Raw genomic sequence first — 19,152 nt, 5'->3', positions numbered from 1 at the left:
TAGAAATCAACGGATTAAAAAAGTCTTGCTTGAAGGCATCGTGAAGTGTGTTTATAACTCTGTACGGAATTTCAGGCCACTGTTGCCTAGTTGTTGAATGTAGAGTTCATCCAGCTGTTCACTTTGAGCCACTGTGAAGTGTTCCTTCCAGTTCCCTACGGTGCCTAGAGATGAGTAAAACAATTTAGACAAAGACAAGAAAAAAACCTCAACAGTCTGGATTTCCAGCAGTTTTTCTTCAAGCCCCGTGGTTCTCACTCTTGGCCATGTTGACAAGTGCAGACCTCTGGGATTTGTAGTCCACACATCTCAATATGACCAAGGCTGAGAAACAATCTTCTGATTCAACAGGTTTCAGAACTCTTTCTCAACCAGTTTGGCTGCTAAGAAGTCCTTCTGCTTTTGTCAACTTTTTCTAGTTACTTTGGAAAATATTCTGGGCAGCAATACAATATTTCCTCTTCAGTTTTCCAACCGCTCAGCACAATCCCACACAACCCGCTTTCCCTCAGATGCAGTTAGAAATTTGTTACTCTCCCCACCTTTTCTCATAAAGGGTGACACAGTTTGGTCCATCAAAAATGAAGGCATGTTGCTGTGATTAGCCATTGGGTTGTCTTTCATGTTCTCAAACGTGGTGTGCCGCACAATCTTATCCAGGACTGGTTCTGAAAGCTCTATATTTAGGAACTCAGCCACTTTTTGGATTTCCCGAGTTGGGTTCTGTGGAGGGAAAGAGAGTAGACAAGAAGTGTAGCGAATTAGGTTGTGAGAATCCAGTTTTATCTTATAGACAGTCTCACTGAGGAAGACATGTTTCTGTGTGCTCTTCACACCCCGTGTTTTGTTGACATAATTAGGAGCCTTTAGTTGATCAGTTCCACTCATGTAGTTTTTCCCAAGATAACTCATTTTCACATGGACCAATTAATAAGGCATTCATATTTTCTATGACTTGTGATAAACTATAATAAAGCAGTGGATATAAGAGAATGAGGAAAAACAAATAACAGAGAGTAGATGCACCTTTTCACTTTGAAATCCGAATCTGTTTAGTAAGCTATATTTATCTTTTAAAATTGTGATTTTATGGAATCCCAGAGTTCTGCGAGCAATGGCAATTGAACAAAAAAAAAACACATATTTTTTTGAACTTTGCACGCCAAACAATGAGAGTACATTGAGTGCCGTGAATTTTTAGACACCGCGACTCTGATGCCAATCTGTCCCTGTATGGTTGGTCTGTGTATGTATTTTGTGCCTAACAGGTCTGTATTTAAACCTGATCATAATCTATAGTAGTGATGGCAAACACAGACCGAGTGCCCAAACCGCAACCCAAAACCCACTTATTTATCAAAAGTTCCAGGGCTGCATTAACATTGTGGTGCCCTGGGGGAGGGGGGCAGGGAGGCACCTCTGAGTGCCGCCTCTGGCATGCAAAAACTGGGGGCGCAAAAATGGGTACCATGCTGCAAGATGCAAAAACGGCCGCCACCACACTGTGGGGTGCAGATACAAGGCACTGCACCACGCAAGAATGCGGCAAGGCTAGTGAGTATCATGCAGGCACTCACCCTGCCCCATTTGTAGCGCATGCGTGCTCGTGGCCCGGTGCACACATGCATGCATGTAAAATGCTTCCCCCTCCCTTTTCTTCCAATGGTTGGTGACCTCTGCTCTACCACCTCTACTCGAGCTTGTTAGTTGGCCGCTTCGTCTCCTTTGTGCTAGGCGGGGCTCCTGTTCCAGGCTGATGGACCTGCTGCTGCTGGCGGGTGGTGTGTGTGTGTCAACAGAGAGAGCTCTGAGTGCCGCCTCTGGCACGTGTGCCATAGTTTCGCCACCACTGATCTATAGGATTTGATTTTCAAAACGTTGCATAAAATTGTCCTACATTTCCCCCCCTAAAAATCACTACTAAAAATATTAGCAGAAAAAAATGTGAACCTTATTTGGTGAACATTAATAGTCAGAAGTCCTAAGGTTCTCTTTTGTGGAAAACACTACCTGAGCATGTCTGTAGGTATACTGTAAGTGTTTGAGAGGTGCTTACCTCTTTTATATCTTCATAAAAGAGGTAAAGAATTGGATGATGGTCTTTTGCCTCCCACCAACCACGAACATGGTCAAACCATGAGCCATAAAAAACTGCAAAGAAAAATTCAGATTAAAAATGAGGACATGATATATAGCATGCAAATTTGCTTCAGCCGTTTCCCCCAATTATAAATCTAGAAAATAATTTAGCATGGGATTTTCCTGTCTTTTTAGTTTCTTTTTTCCAGATTCTGCTCACTCCTCACCATGTGTGTTATCAACATCACCTGCTCCCCTAAAACGTGCAGGTAAGAAGCTTTGTTCTCTACATAAATAGCCTCTACTTACCTTTCCCAGCAATGAATTTTTCCAGAAAATCTTCCCACTTCCCCGGATCTTCAACCATTGTAAGCATGCGATGGAAATAGAAGTAGGAGACAGCACAGTCCTTGGCATTTCTGGCCACATAAATGATCTGTGGGGAAAAAAACTTATAGAAAACATAAGTTGATGGAAACTCAACTTATGGGAACTACGTGATGTGTCCAGGCCATTGGTGAAGCCCAATGAGTTCCCAGATTTCTGTTGCTTGTTACAGACAAAATACAAGTATTATAACAATGAGGGGGCTTGTCGCTCTCTAAGTTCTCTGTTTTCTTACAGACATTTCATTACCCAAATTAGGTAACATCATTAAGAAGTATTGTAACAGTCAAGGAAAAAAAGCCAAATGCCCTCATTCAGCTGCCACCTTATGCTTGCTAGTGCTTTGCCGCTATGTGGTGAGAGACTGCTATGAACTGTGGGGAGAGGGAACAAAGGGGGGAATACTTGGGGAAATGAAAGTAAACATTGTGCCTCCTCCAGACACTGCCTCAAGGTCTCTCAACTGGAAGTAGGAGGGGCCGCATACCAAGCTGGAAACATCTTGCTTGAACCTGATTAGTTACACCAGGGTGGACAGTGAGAGACACTTAAGGGAGGGAAAATAGAATTTAAGGATTTTGGTGCATGATTCTCAGTTCTGGCTTTGCAATACTGCAGTACACTTGATCTTTAATAAACTATACTTTTTTCAACAAATGGAGCTAAGGATCATTTCTATTTAGAGGTTTAAGTTGTGGCAGGTTCGACAGTGTTGTAGAACAGCACCCCACCGTCAATGAAAATTCATTCCAAGATCAAACATGCATCAGATTAAATTCTGAGTCTGCTTTTGCTCGGCGACATAATCTTCTCCAAATTAAATGTTTACGAGAGAAGCAGAACATTTAGGAATTTCGGGCTGTTCAAACATAGTTAATTTCTGTTTCCTTGAGCCATTCTTCAGATGCAGTCATCACCTATTACCATATTGTGCTGAATGGGGATGATGAGCACTGTAGTCCCACAAGTACCAAATTGGAAAACATACATCTAGTTCTCCCCGGGAACAAATGCTTATTTATTTATTTATTTATTATTTATTTTATTACATTTATATACTGCCCTTTCCCTGAGGACTCAGGGCGGTTTTCAGGGAATTAAAACCAACAATACAAAAGTTAAAACCAATTTAAAAAAGATTAAACTTAACCCTGTGCAATTAAAACCCCAATTAAAATAAATTACTCCTCAGCCTGGGCCAGAGAGCTCGAAGAGCCAGGTCTTCAGGCCCCGGCGGAATGAACGGAGGTCGGGGGCAGTCCTCAGCTCCACTGGCAGCTGGTTCCAGGGGGCAGGCGCCCCCACTGAGAAGGCCCTATCCCTGGGTGTTACCCGCCGGCAATCTCTTACCGGTGGGACCCTGAGCAGACCCTCCCTGTGGGAGCGCACTGGACAAAGGGCATTTGATGCTGGCAGCAGGTGTTCCCTCAAATACCCCAGACCCAAGCCATGTAGGGCTTTATAGGTAATAACCAGCACCTTGAATTTCACCCGGAGGGCAACCAGAAGCCAATGCAGCTCGCGGAGTAGAGGTGTTACATGGGAGTATCGGGAGACCCCCATTACAACTCGCGCGGCCGCATTCTGCACCAGTTGAAGCCTCCGAGTGGTCCTCAAGGGCAGCCCCATGTAGAGAGCATTACAGTAGTCCAAACGGGAGGTCATGAGTGCATGAGTAACTGTGCGTAGGGCATCTCGGTCCAGATAGGGACGCAACTGGCGCACCAGGCAAACCTGGGCAAAAGCCTCCCTGGTCACGGCTCCTATGTGGTCTTCAAAATTGAGTCGTGAATCCAGGAGGATGCCCAAGTTGCGAGCCCTATCAACGGGGGGTAACACCTCACCCCCCCATCGTTAGAGCTAGAATAGTCTGGTTAACCCGAGATGCCGATATGCACAGCCACTCAGTCTTGGCGGGATTGAGACGAAGCCTGTTTCTCCCCATCCAGCCTTGGACCACCTCCAGGCACCGGGACATCACGGCGAGGGCATCACTGGGTTGGTTTGGGTTGGAAAGAAAAAGTTGGGTATCATCAGCGTACTGATGATATCCCACCCCGAAACCACGACTGATCTCGCCCAGCGGCTTCATATAGATGTTGAACAGGAGGGGCGAGAGAACTGACCCCTGAGGAACTCCACAAATGAGAGGCCTCGGGGCGGATCTCTGCCCTCCCGTCAACACCGACTGCGAGCGGCCCAGGATATAGGAGGAGAACCACCGTAAAATGGTGCCCCCCACTCCCAACCCCCTGAGACGCCACAGCAGGATACCATGGTCAATGGTATCGAAAGCCACTGAGAGATCTAATAGGACCAGGACAGAGGAGCAACCCCTGTCCCTAGCCCTCCAGAGATCATTCACCAGCGCGACCAATGCCGTCTCCGTGCTGTGTCCGGGTCTGAAACCCGATTGGTACGGGTCCAGATAATCAGTTTCCTCCAGGAACAGAGGAAGCTGATGCGCCACCACACTCTCAACAACCTTCGCCAAAAAGCGAAGGTTGGAGACTGGACGATAGTTATTTAAAACAGCTGGGTCCAAAGCAGGCTTCTTGAGGAGTGGTCTCACCACCGCCTCCTTCAAGGCGGCAGGGAAGACACCCTCCTTCAAAGAAGCAGTTATTACTGCATGGAACCAGCCTCGTGTCCCCTCCCGGGCCGCATAAGCTAGCCAGGAGGGGCACGGATCCAACAAACAGGTGGTGGTGCTCAGTCTCCCCATGATCCTGTCCACATCATCAGGGGAAACAGGGTCGAACTCAGTCCAGATAACATGCTCAAGACCGCCCGATTCCTCCACATCAGACTCTGCCCAGTCAGAGTCCAGACCGGTCCGGATCTGAGCGATTTTGTCCGCCAGATGATGACTAAACTCCTCGGCTCGTCCCCGCAAGGGATCCTCTCTCACCTCCTGGTTAAGGAGGGAGCGAGTTACCCTAAACAGGGCGGCCGGGCGATTATCTGCGGATGCGATAAGGGCAGCAAAGTAGTTAGACTTCGCCGTCCTTATCGCCGCAAGATAAGACCTTATAAAGGTTCTTAACTGCAATCGGTCAGATTCGGATCGGCTGGACCTCCAACCGCTCTCTAGACCTCGTCTCCGACGCTTCATCTCCCGGAGCTCCACAGAGAACCATGGGGCCCAATGGGATCTGCGCCGGGTCAGAGGTCGCAAGGATACAACGCAGTCTAGTGCCCTGGCGGCTGCCGTTTCCCAGGCATCCACCAGAGCATCGACTGGGCTGTGGGTAAGGGTGATGGGTATAGGCCCATGCGCCCTCTTGAACCGTTCCGGGTCCATTAGGCGCCTGGGGCGGAACCACCTGGTCGGTTCCACCGCCCAGTGGCGGGGGGTGGCATAACAGAAAACCAGCCTCAGGAGGTAATGATCTGACCATGACAGGGGGGTGATGGTCGGGGAACCCCCTCCCAGATCATCCAACCATTGTCCAGATAGGAACACCAGGTCAAGAGTATGATCCCCCCCATGAGTCAGGCCCTCAATAACTTGGGTCAGGCCCATGGCCATCATGGAGGCCATGAACTCCCGAGCTAACTCAGATGACCCTCCCAGTGACGGCAGGTTGAAGTCACCCAGGACTATAAGCCTGGGGAACTCCACCGTCAGCCCTGAGAGAGTGTCGAGCAGCTCGGGCAGGGCTGTTGCCACACAGCCGGGCGCCAGGTATGTGAGCAACAAGCCCAACTGAGCCCGAGGACCACATCTCAAGAGGAGGGATTCACTCCCGGCCATCTGGACAATGGTGGCCTCCCGCGGACACAGAGTCTCCCGAATAACCACTGCCACCCCGCCACCCCTGCCCTGAGCCCGTGGCTGGTGTAGCACCTGGAAACCTGGAGGGCATAACTCGGTCAGAGGCACCCCTCCCTCCGAACCCAACCACGTTTCCGTAATGCACACTAGATCCGCACATTCCTCCTCGATCAGATCATGAATGAGGGGAGCTTTGTTAACTATGGATCTAGCATTAAAATAGACCAGCCTGAGCTCAGGGACCTGATCACCCTCATCCCCGGGTAAGAGGGTGCTAACCGGAGGGTCGGAGCGCGCCACCGCTCAGAGATAGCGGGGGCGCAATCCCGGGTGTTGATATGGCCCTCCGTGCAAGCACCTGCTGCCATTCCCTATCGTCGTGGGGATTTGAAGCCCCACCCCCACATTCCCAGAACCAGCAGCCACCTCCCCCGACCCCGTCCCGTCAGGACCCCTAACAGGTCCAGACTGAGTGCCGGTTAAAGATTCCCTCCCCACCCTCCTATCCCTCCCCCTCCCTAACCTTTTAAAATAACTGGCTAAAAATTTTATCAGGGGCCTCTTAGCACGTCTCAACTCGAGGCCCCTATCTAAGCCCAGCCACCTCTCAGAGTCCCAACACTTGGGCTCGTCATTAAGGGGAGTGTGGAAACAGGCGGTAGGTCGCGCCCAGGAGGCAGGAACCCCCCTGAGGGCATACAGATCAGCTTCGGAGTAACGGAGGCAAACCATGCAGCGCTAGAATAATCACATAGGGCAGGTGTTACAAATATGTCCAAAGGGTAGTTCGATGATATTGTTATAGATGGAAAAAGAAGTCCAGTAGGCATGTCTCTCAATCCACAGGACCATCTCAGCTCTCACCTGAGATGGCAATCAAAAGGGAAGCCTCAGCCGTCCTCTCACTCCGGCTGAGGGGTCCAATCTGGAGTGGAGAGAAAAGGGAGTCCTGGGCCAAGCCCACCCCAACTGGTCTCTCACACCAGTGAGGTGGTCAATGACCAGTCCAAAACTGTCCTCCCACCACGGTCAAGTCCCAGCCAAACTGGACTGTCAACAGGGGGGTCTTGATTCCTGCCGGGCATGGAGATAGCCATGATGCCTGCCTGCCAGCACAGAAAGCAAAAAAGCAGGCAGGCCAGGCCTCTGTCGATCTTCGTGTCGCCGGCCAATGCCACCAGTCCAAACGGTCTTCCAGCGGCAGAGAAAGGCATTCCCGGCAGATGTCTCGAGTCCGGGCATTCACCAGCACGTCCGCCGAGGCCGATGTCCAGACCCACAGTCCACTGCCGCCATCCGGGAGGAGAGAGAGGCTCTGCGCCGCCGAAGACGGCGCCTGCCAGCTGATGGTCCTAATCGAATCTCCAGCCAGTGGGATCGTCGCCGCTGCCCCTCCGAACGAGGAGAGGGTATCCACGACGAACGGGCAGGAGAGGAAAGGCAGGCAAGGACGTCCAGAGCTTTCACAGCGTTGCAGCATTGCTCGGCAGGTCGGCAGGCCGGCGATTTCCAAACGCCGCTATTCAGAGGGGGGGGCTCAGCGCCGCAGAGAACAGCGCCCAGCAGCTGCTTTTGCATCCCCCAGCCCCCGGAGTCACCCCATCGTACCGTGCCGCGGGTGGGCCTCCCTGAACTGACCCATTTGGAGCCCTCGTGGAGCGCCCGAAGCTCAAACTGCGGCCGCCGCCATCAGTCCAAAGGTCAAAAACATAGCTCTTTGGGTTTAGCAAACAGTAGCAAAACAACAATCAACAATAATCAGCCAGCAATGTAACAGAGTAACACTTACAATCCTCTTACATTGAGAGGATTCTGAAAAAGTGGAATGCCTGGGCTGTAAGGTAGGAAAACATTACATAATGAAACCCTACACCTTGCTGAACATTGATACATGAGTAGAGAGCTCCAAATCTTTGAATACCACCCCCCACCCCCCAATAAATCTAACCTTGCAATTTTGTTCCCAGAAGGAAGTTGGCAGGAGTTGAACTGGGAGATGACATTTGAGGGTTCGCGGGGAAGGCATTGCCAATGCCAATTCCAAGCCTGCAATATCAGGGGAGACAATCAGCCACACACTGCAGAATACAGTTTTTAATTCTACCGTTTTCCTTCTGTGCCTGTGGGTCTCACCTGAAGGGATGGGCTTTGGAAGGAAAAGTTCTATGCAAGGGATCCGCTCATTAATGGGTGCCCGGGCACATTTCTGTGCATCTCCTCTATGCTTGACCATGTCCACAATTTCCTGTGTCCATGTGGTCCCTACCAGAAAGGAAGGAGAAAAAATACAGGAAATAGAGAGTCCAGCTGGTTGTCCTGTCTATCCACATTTCATGGTTATCCATAGCTCTACCAACAACTCTCTTGGGCTCCTCTTTACCTGCTTTGGGATAAGTGCAGAGAAGAAGGTCATCAGGCCGAGCTTGAAAACCACTTATTAGGTTCCAATTCTCTACCATTTCGCTGAGCATTGGGATTCCCTCAAATTCCACCAGTTTGGAGTACTTGTTTGACTTGGCTTCCAAGGTTTCCATCTCGGATTTGAGGTCCATCCACAACACAGCAGAAGAGATTTTATTCTACAGTACTTCTTAGTCACCTCTGCTTCCTTTAACAGAGTTTCCACAATGTACAATGTCAGATCCAGTTGCTTTGTCACTGCTGTAATGGACTTTCAGCTTTCCTTCTGCTCCTCCCTCTTAACAAACTGCGTAAATTGGGATCTGGGTGGAGCATATCTGTTGAGGCCAATTTGGAAATACTTCAAAGTTTGGGGTAGATATTTCTCATCTGCGAAAAGTGGGCAACCAGCTTCTATCTTCTTTTCAACTGAATGAGTGAATTGTACACATAAAATAATTTTGTGCAAAAGTTGCTGTGCAAGACTTCTGATTTCCACACCACAGCTCTTAACTGTGCAAAGCATGAAGATGTGAACTGTATTTAATTTAAACATATGAGCATAAGCACTGCTCTGCAGGATCAAACCCCTGGCCTATCTAATCGAGCAGCCTGTTCTCATGGCGACCAACCGGCTGTGCAAGGAAACCCACTAGTCTCCCAGCAGATGGCCTTCAGACAAGATTACTGTAATAATCTCCCATTTGAATGAAGTACGCAGTATATAAAATAAAATTTAATGTCGGTTCTGATCTCATGTCATCGTCTGTTGGTGTACGGCTGCTACCATGTCCTTCTGTGGCCCAGAAGCAACCTAATGTCAACATTAATTTATCTCTTGCATATTTGCCCCACCTTATTTCTTTGAAGTACTCATTTTGTTTTATTCCTAAAATGGCAACCATCTTGTGATGTGGATGCGCTGACAGAATATCCAATGAGGTAGATGGCTGAGTGAGGACAGGGTGAGTTTTCCCAGCTCCAATCCAACATATTAGCAACTATTGCATACATTTTATTGTTAAAAATAGATTATTTTCCAAAGGAAATATGCCAGGGCCCCCATGCCGAAAGCAGATTTTATTAATGTCACAATGGTGGTGCAGTGTGAGAATAGTCCTCAGAGGTTCAGAGGCAAGTAGCCTGAAACTATACTACTCTATTGCTAAAACAATAACCTGGCCTTTTTGCCAAAAAAAGAGACTGCTTTCAAATCTATGGCATTTCTTTATTGAAGCTAACAATAGAAAAAAAAGCTCCTAATTTTAAACCTCCATATCACAATAAATAGGGCTTGTGTTAGTTACACTGAAGTCACTGAAATTCTACCATTATGACCTGAGAAGGTGGGAACTTTTGCTTTGTTTTTCACAAATAATGTAACGTAACTCTACCTAAGATTTAGATTTTTGAAAGATCACTTGTACAGCTTGCAATTCTGCTACGGTCAAGGAAAGTGTGACAAATGGGATTAAAATATAATTATGTCCCTCTTTCTCACACTACCTTTCTATTGCACCCTGTCCATCTATATTCTTTTAGGGTTGTTTTTTAAGAAGAAATATGTTAATGGCTGTGTGGAGTTTGTTATTTCATATGCAGGGGAGTTTAATTCTTGTTTTGGTCTCCAGCAGGGCTTTTTTTCTCATAGAACGCTCAGAATGGAGTTCCGGCACCTTTTTTGGATGGAACATTGTAGGGTAGGCAAGGCGGGTTGTATGACATTTGTGAGTTCCGGCACCTTTTTCTTTTACAAAAAAAGCACTGGTCTCCAGAATAAAGAAATGAACTGAAAGTCGATACTGCTAACTTTGTCATGCGTTTAGCCTAGTAATTAAGTCCCAAGAAATTGTTGTGAGGTTGTTATGGTTAACTGAATCAACCCTGACTCCTGGTGACTGAAGGAATAAGTGCATGCTGATTTTTTTTTAATATTTTGGAAGTGGCTTTGTGGTATCTTCTTCCTAGAACTGGGAGAAAATTACTGGCCACAAATCACCCAGTTGGGTTTGTGTCTAAGGGAGAACTAGAACTCCTGGACTCCTGGCATCATCTTTAATCACTACACAAAGTTACCGCCCTGCAGAATTCTGATCCAATACAGCTAAAGTAGGAGTGGTGGTTTGGTGTAGCAGTTAAAGCACCCATGCCAAAAACCGGGAGACCGATTTTTAGGTGCTCACAAAGCCAGCTGGGTGACGTTGGGCCAGTCACTTTCTCTTACCCCAGGAAGCAGGCAATGGCAAACTACTTCTGAAATTCTGGCCAAGAAAACTACAGGAATCTATCCAGTCAGTTGCCATGAATTAACAATGACTCAAAGATCTCACCCCCTCTAACCCCCCCTCCAAAAAAAACCCCTCAGACACCACCAGCTAAAGAAAGATGCTGGTGAAAAGAAAGGCAAGGATTGGGGTGACATGATGCCTGTTGCTTCAACCACTTCCCTTAAACTGTTTATAATAAGGTTGCCCATTGGTGGTACAATTTATAGCTGTCAGTGATAAAATTCTGAATCCCATGTTGAGTTGCTTTCCTTCTCTCAACTTAGACCAAACACAAGTTTGCTCCAAACGTTCAGCAGAATTTTTGGGGATTCTATACATACTGCTTTCTAGGCTTAAAAGAAAATTCCAAAATGGGACTCTATTAGGAAAAAGAAGTGAAAGCAACTGGATTTAGGGAATATAGGAGCCTCCTCAACCTTAGCAACTTTAAGACATGTGGCTGAGGAATTCTGGAAGCTGAGGTTCACACATCTTAAAGCTGCCAAGGATGAGAAACCCTGGTCTAATTGATGGAATCTTGGGGGGCAGACCAGATGCTAGGTAGAGCTGTTTTTCATTTCTCTTTTCTATCACTTTTTACATTCCAGTTTCTTTTGTTTTTAAATCGGACTTTGAGGAGGAGAAACCTGCATCCTGTGTATTGTTGGAAATCCTGAAGGAGGAAGTCTTTAGATCCTCTTGCTCTCGAGAAATATGGGGAGACTTTGCTATCATTTTTCATCATTTATTTTATTAGGGCTAGTCCAGTAGATTCATATCAATGTGGAACTGGATGAGAGGACAGGTGCTGGATTAGAGCCATTCTACCTGGGCAATGCAGGCTACGTTTTAAGGATTAGGTTTGAGAAGAAAGGAAGAAAGAAAAGGTTGGTTAATTTGCTTAATCAATGGGGATTTACAATGGTAAATAACATATTCTTGCCTTCTTCCTGAATAAATGTTCTTGAGCCAGGGGTGGCTGCTCTCAAGTGCTGGAGGGTGCAAGCAGCTTACCAAAGCAACAGGCAACCTTCTCTGGCAGCTTCCCCATTGACTCTGCCAGTGGAATGCCTCCTGGGAAGGTCAGAAACAGCAGTCAGGTGACTGTGGAACATTGGAACTGTTGTAGGTGCAAGCTGCTTGTCAATCAATCAGACCATTGGGATGGAGGGCCTTTGAGGATGGTCATAAGTACCACTCTTTCCATGTTGTAGTAACTTTGAAAGGTTACTGAATACGTGGTTGTTAAATGAGGACTACCTGTACAGTTACCAGGGCCAAAGGTGAGGCATAATTGGAGATTAATTTGGCAAGATTTCTGAATATTGGCCATTTGCTGCAAATTTCTCCCAAGAGACATCTGATTGGGGCAAGGAGAGAAGGATATGCTATGTTGGGTTATCACTTAGACCTTTGGCCATCTTTATTCCCTTACTCCTCTTTTTCCTGCACAATCCACAGGTTGAATTTATGTGAGGATAAAATTCGTATTATGTCGGCTTCTCTGAGATTTTTGGAAAAAGGACAACCTGCAAAGGTTATTCAGATAAAATGCATTCATTGTTTATCTCATCATCAGAGAGAGTGAGTCTGAGGCTAGGTCTCTTTCAACCCCTCTTAGGGCAATTTCATCCCAAGGCTTATAAGAGAAAGGCTTATAAAATAGCAAGCCCACCCATCACAAAAGGACTTTCTCCATTGCTTGCAAATGTCCGGTTATTTCTTTAACTCAAGTAGAAATCAGCCAATGAAAAAGACTTGCTTGAAGGCATCGTGAAGTCTGTTTCTAACTCTGTACGGAATTTCAGGCCACTGTTGCCTAGTTGTTGAATGTAGAGTTCATCCAGCTGTTCACTTTGAGCCACTGTGAAGTGTTCCTTCCAGTTCCCTACGGTGCCTAGAGATGAGTAAAACAATTTAGACAAAGACAAGAAAAAAACCTCAACAGTCTGGATTTCCAGCAGTTTTTCTTCAAGCCCCGTGGTTCTCACTCTTGGCCATGTTGACAAGTGCAGACCTCTGGGATTTGTAGTCCACACATCTCAATATGACCAAGGCTGAGAAACAATCTTCTGATTCAACAGGTTTCAGAACTCTTTCTCAACCAGTTTGGCTGCTAAGAAGTCCTTCTGCTTTTGTCAACTTTTTCTAGTTACTTTGGAAAATATTCTGGGCAGCAATACAATATTTCCTCTTCAGTTTTCCAACCGCTCAGCACAATCCCACACAACCCGCTTTCCCTCAGATGCAGTTAGAAATTTGTTACTCTCCCCACCTTTTCTCATAAAGGGTGACACAGTTTGGTCCATCAAAAATGAAGGCATGTTGCTGTGATTAGCCATTGGGTTGTCTTTCATGTTCTCAAACGTGGTGTGCCGCACAATCTTATCCAGGACTGGTTCTGAAAGCTCTATATTTAGGAACTCAGCCACTTTTTGGATTTCCCGAGTTGGGTTCTGTGGAGGGAAAGAGAGTAGACAAGAAGTGTAGCGAATTAGGTTGTGAGAATCCAGTTTTATCTTATAGACAGTCTCACTGAGGAAGACATGTTTCTGTGTGCTCTTCACACCCCGTGTTTTGTTGACATAATTAGGAGCCTTTAGTTGATCAGTTCCACTCATGTAGTTTTTCCCAAGATAACTCATTTTCACATGGACCAATTAATAAGGCATTCATATTTTCTATGACTTGTGATAAACTATAATAAAGCAGTGGATATAAGAGAATGAGGAAAAACAAATAACAGAGAGTAGATGCACCTTTTCACTTTGAAATCCGAATCTGTTTAGTAAGCTATATTTATCTTTTAAAATTGTGATTTTATGGAATCCCAGAGTTCTGCGAGCAATGGCAATTGAACAAAAAAAAAACACATATTTTTTTGAACTTTGCACGCCAAACAATGAGAGTACACTGAGTGCCGTGAATTTTTAGACACCGCGACTCTGATGCCAATCTGTCCCTGTATGGTTGGTCTGTGTATGTATTTTGTGCCTAACAGGTCTGTATTTAAACCTGATCATAATCTATAGTAGTAATGGCAAACACAGACCGAGTGCCCAAACCGCAACCCAAAACCCACTTATTTATCGAAAGTGCCAGGGCTGCATTATCATTGTGGTGCCCTGGGGGAGGGGGGCAGGGAGGCACCTCTGAGTGCCGCCTCTGGCATGCAAAAACTGGGGGCGCAAAAATGGGTACCATGCTGCAAGATGCAAAAACGGCCGCCACCACACTGTGGGGTGCAGATACAAGGCACTGCACCACGCAAGAATGCGGCAAGGCTAGTGAGTATCATGCAGGCACTCACCCTGCCCCATTTGTAGCGCATGCGTGCTCGTGGTCCGGTGCACACATGCACGCATGTAAAATGCTTCCCCCTCCCTTTTCTTCCAATGGTTGGTGACCTCTGCTCTACCACCTCTACTCGAGCTTGTTAGTTGGCCGCTTCGTCTCCTTTGTGCTAGGCGGGGCTCCTGTTCCAGGCTGATGGACCTGCTGCTGCTGGCGGGTGGTGTGTGTGTGTCAACAGAGAGAGCTCTGAGTGCCGCCTCTGGCACGTGTGCCATAGTTTCGCCACCACTGATCTATAGGATTTGATTTTCAAAACGTTGCATAAAATTGTCCTACATTTTCCCCCCTAAAAATCACTACTAAAAATATTAGCAGAAAAAAATGTGAACCTTATTTGGTGAACATTAATAGTCAGAAGTCCTAAGGTTCTCTTTTGTGGAAAATACTACCTGAGCATGTCTGTAGGTATACTGTAAGTGTTTGAGAGGTGCTTACCTCTTTTATATCTTCATAAAAGAGGTAAAGAATTGGATGATGGTCTTTTGCCTCCCACCAACCACGAACATGGTCAAACCATGAGCCATAAAAAACTGCAAAGAAAAATTCAGATTAAAAATGAGGACATGATATATAGCATGCAAATTTGCTTCAGTTGTTTCCCCCAATTATAAATCTAGAAAATAATTTAGCATGGGATTTTCCTGTCTTTTTATCTTCTTTTTTCCAGATTCTGGTCACTCCTCACCATGTGTGTTATCAACATCACCTGCTCCCCTAAAACGTGCAGGTAAGAAGCTTTGTTCTCTACATAAATAGCCTCTACTTACCTTTCCCAGCAATGAAATTTTCCAGAAAATCTTCCCACTTCCCCGGATCTTCAACCATTGTAAGCATGCGATGGAAATAGAAGTAGGAGACAGCACAGTCCTTGGCATTTCTGGCCACATAAATGATCTGTGGGGAAAAAAACTTATAGAAAACATAAGTTGATGGAAACTCAACTTATGGGAACTACGTGATGTGTCCAGGCCATTGGTGAAGCCCAATGAGTTCCCAGATTTCTGTTGCTTGTTACAGACAAAATACAAGTATTATAACAATGAGGGGGCTTGTCGCTCTCTAAGTTCTCTGTTTTCTTACAGACATTTCATTACCCAAATTAGGTAACATCATTAAGAAGTATTGTAACAGTCAAGGAAAAAAAGCCAAATGCCCTCATTCAGCTGCCACCTTATGCTTGCTAGTGCTTTGCCGCTATGTGGTGAGAGACTGCTATGAACTGTGGGGAGAGGGAACAAAGGGGGGAATACTTGGGGAAATGAAAGTAAACATTGTGCCTCCTCCAGACACTGCCTCAAGGTCTCTCAACTGGAAGTAGGAGGGGCCGCATACCAAGCTGTGCTTGGACCCACCATTATGGAAACATCTTGCTTGAACCTGATTAGTTACACCAGGGTGGACAGTGAGAGACACTTAAGGGAGGGAAAATAGAATTTAAGGATTTTGGTGCATGATTCTCAGTTCTGGCTTTGCAATACTGCAGTACACTTGATCTTTAATAAACTATACTTTTTTCAACAAATGGAGCTAAGGATCATTTCTATTTAGAGGTTTAAGTTGTGGCAGGTTCGACAGTGTTGTAGAACAGAACCCCCGGCAATGTAAATTCATTCCAAGATCAAACATGCATCAGATTAAATTCTGAGTCTGCTTAAGCTCGGCGACATAATCTTCTCCAAATTAAATGTTTACGAGAGAAGCAGAACATTTAGGAATTTCGGGCTGTTCAAACGTAGTTAATTTCTGTTTCCTTGAGCCATTCTTCAGATGCAGTCATCACCTATTACCATATTGTGCTGAATGGGGATGATGAGCACTGTAGTCCCACAAGTACCAAATTGGAAAACATACATCTAGTTCTCCCCGGGAACAAATGCTTACATTGAGGGGATTCTGAAAAAGTGGAATGCCTGGGCTGTAAGGTAGGAAAGCATTATTTATTTATTTATTTATTTATTTAGTTACATTTATATACCGCCCTATTCCCTGAGGACTCAGGGCGGTTTACAGGGAATTAAAAAATCCATCATACAAAAGTTAAAAAACCAAATTAAAAAATATTAAATTGACCCTGTATACTTAAAACCCCAATTAAAAATTTCTCCTCAGCCTGGGCCTGAGAGCTCAAAGAGCCAGGTCTTCAGGTCCCGGCGGAATGATCGGAGGTCGGGGGCAGTTCTCAGCTCCACCGGCAGCTGGTTCCAGAGGGCAGGCGCTCCCACTGAGAAGGCCCTATCCCTGGGTGTCACCCGCCGGCAATCTCTCACCGGCGGCACCCTGAGCAGACCCTCCCTGTGGGAGCGCACTGGGCGAAGGGCGTTTGATTACATAATGAAACCCTACACCTTGCTGAACATTGATACATGAGTAGAGAGCTCCAAATCTTTGAATACCACCCCCCACCCCCCAATAAATCTAACCTTGCAATTTTGTTCCCAGAAGGAAGTTGGCAGGAGTTGAACTGGGAGATGACATTTGAGGGTTCGCGGGGAAGGCATTGCCAATGCCAATTCCAAGCCTGCAATATCAGGGGAGACAATCAGCCACACACTGCAGAATACAGTTTTTAATTTTACCGTTTTCCTTCTGTGCCTGTGGGTCTCACCTGAAGGGATGGGCTTTGGAAGGAAAAGTTCTATGTAAGGGATCCGCTCATTAATGGGTGCCCGGGCACATTTCTGTGCATCTCCTCTATGCTGGACCATGTCCACAATTTCCTGTATCCACGTGGTCCCTACCAGAAAGGAAGGAGAAAAGGTACAGGAAATAGAGAGTCCAGCTGGTTGTCCTGTCTATCCACATTTCATGGTTATCCATAGCTCTACCAACAACTCTCTTGGGCTCCTCTTTACCTGCTTTGGGATAAGTGCAGAGAAGAAGGTCATCAGGCCGAGCTTGAAAACCACTTATTAGGTTCCAATTCTCTGCCATTTCGCTGAGCATTGGGATTCCCTCAAATTCCACCAGTTTGGAGTACTTGTTTGACTTGGCTTCCAAGGTTTCCATCTCGGATTTGAGGTCCATCCACAACACAGCAGAAGAGATTTTATTCTACGGTACTTCTTAGTCACCTCTGCTTCCTTTAACAGAGTTTCCACAATGTACAATGTCAGATCCAGTTGCTTTTTCACTGCTGCAATGGACTTTCAGCTTTCCTTCTGCTCCTCCCTCTTAACAAAGTGCGTAAATTGAGATCTGGGTGGAGTATATCTGTTGAGGCCAATTTGGAAATACTTCTAAGTTTGGGGTAGATATTTCTCATATGTGAAAACTGGACAAACAGCTTGTATCTCCTTTTCAACTGAATGAGTGAATTGTACACATAAAATAATTTTGTGCAAAAGTTGCTGTGCAAGACTTCTGATTTCCACACCACAGCTCTTAACTATGCAAAGCATGAAGACGTGAACTGTATTTAATTTAAACATATGAGCATAAGCACTGCTCTGCAGGATCAAACCCCTGGCCTATCTAATCGAGCAGCCTGTTCTCATGGCGACCAACCAGCTGTGCAAGGAAACCCACTAGTCTCCCAGCAGATGGCCTTCAGACAAGATTACTGTAATAATCTCCCATTTGAATTATTATTATTATTATTAATTTAATTTATATACCGCCCTTCTCCCGAAGGACTCAGGGCGGTGAACAGGGCAATACAGAAAAACAAGATACAAAAATTAAAAATTATTAAAAAGTAATTAAACAGTGCCCATAATAAATTAATACAGATTAACAGTTAAAATCCATTTATAAAATCCAACCCCGTCCCATCAGGCCAGGCCAGGTTGTTCAAAGAGATAGGTTTTAAGATCGCGCCGGAAGGAGCAGAGATCGGGTGCCACCCGGAGCTCGACTGGAAGATGGTTCCAAAGATCCGGTGCACCCACAGAGAACGCCCTCCCCCTGGGGGCCACCAGTCGGCATTCTTTGACCGGTGGCACCCTGAGGAGGCCCTCTCTGTGGGAGCGTACTGGGCGGAGGGAAGTTGACGCCGGCTGCAGGTGCTCCCCAAGGTATTCCGGACCCATGCCATGAAGGGCTTTGTAGTTCATTAGTAACACCTTGAACCTCACCCAGAAGACAACTGGTAGCCAATGCAGCTCACGGAGCAAAGGTGTGACATGGGAGTGTCGGGAAACTCCCAACACAACTCTTGCGGCTGCATTCTGTACCAGTTGGAGCCTCCGAGTGGTCTTCAAGGGTGGCTCCATGTAGAGAGCGTTGCAGTAGTCAAGACGAGAGGTCACGAGCGCATGAGTGACCGTACGTAAGGCATCCCGGTCTAGATAGGGCCGCAACTGGCGCACCAGGCGAACCTGGGCGAAGGCCCCCCTAGTCACAGCTACTATATGGTCTTCTAAGGAAAGCTGTGAATCTAGGAGGACTCCCAAGTTGCGAGCCATATCTACAGGGGGTAATAACTCACCCCCCATAGTGAGGGGTGGGATATCCTGAATATCCCGAGATGCCGGTACGCACAGCCACTCAGTCTTGTCAGGGTTTAGTCGAAGCCTGTTCCTCCCCATCCAGACCCGGACCGCCTCCAGGCATCGGGCATCACGTCGAGGGCATCACTGGGGTGGTTTGGGGTCGAAATGAAAAGCTGGGTATCATCAGCATACTGATGATACCCAACTCCAAAACCACGAATGATCTCACCCAGCGGTTTCATGTAGATGTTGAACAGGAGATGCGAGAGGACCGACCCCTGAGGAACTCCACAAACGAGAGGCCTCGCGGTCGACCTCTGCCCCCCTGCCAACACTGACTGCGAGTGTCCCAGGAGATAGGAGGAGAACCACTGAAGAACCGTGCCTCCCACTCCCAATCCCCTGAGGCGCCGCAGCAGGATACCATGGTCAATGGTATCGAAAGCCGCTGAGAGGT

The 19,152-nt window shown here is 46.6% G+C and overlaps 2 protein-coding genes across 2 annotated transcripts; both read right to left on the bottom strand.

Annotated features, from left to right (window-relative positions):
* Positions 1 to 51: 51 nt before the first annotated feature.
* Positions 52 to 8,778, bottom strand: LOC310649149 (sulfotransferase 1C2-like; the record flags this gene model as incomplete). The annotated part of the gene is made up of 7 exons (XM_083377442.1): positions 52 to 164; positions 543 to 723; positions 2,057 to 2,151; positions 2,389 to 2,515; positions 8,193 to 8,290; positions 8,378 to 8,506; positions 8,625 to 8,778. The coding sequence occupies 7 exons, from the start codon at positions 8,776 to 8,778 to the stop codon at positions 52 to 54; spliced, it is 897 nt and encodes a 298-aa protein (XP_083233568.1).
* Positions 8,779 to 12,635: 3,857 nt separating this feature from the next.
* Positions 12,636 to 17,271, bottom strand: LOC310649148 (sulfotransferase 1C2-like; the record flags this gene model as incomplete). The annotated part of the gene is made up of 7 exons (XM_083377441.1): positions 12,636 to 12,808; positions 13,187 to 13,367; positions 14,701 to 14,795; positions 15,033 to 15,159; positions 16,686 to 16,783; positions 16,871 to 16,999; positions 17,118 to 17,271. The coding sequence occupies 7 exons, from the start codon at positions 17,269 to 17,271 to the stop codon at positions 12,636 to 12,638; spliced, it is 957 nt and encodes a 318-aa protein (XP_083233567.1).
* Between the last annotated feature and the right edge of the window lie 1,881 nt (positions 17,272 to 19,152).

This window comes from Vipera ursinii, assembly GCF_947247035.1.
Source record: "Vipera ursinii genome assembly, chromosome: Z".
Lineage (NCBI taxonomy): Eukaryota > Metazoa > Chordata > Lepidosauria > Squamata > Viperidae > Vipera > Vipera ursinii.
Note: the sequence above shows the minus strand (reverse complement) of the source record. Positions and strands in the feature narration are given on the sequence as shown.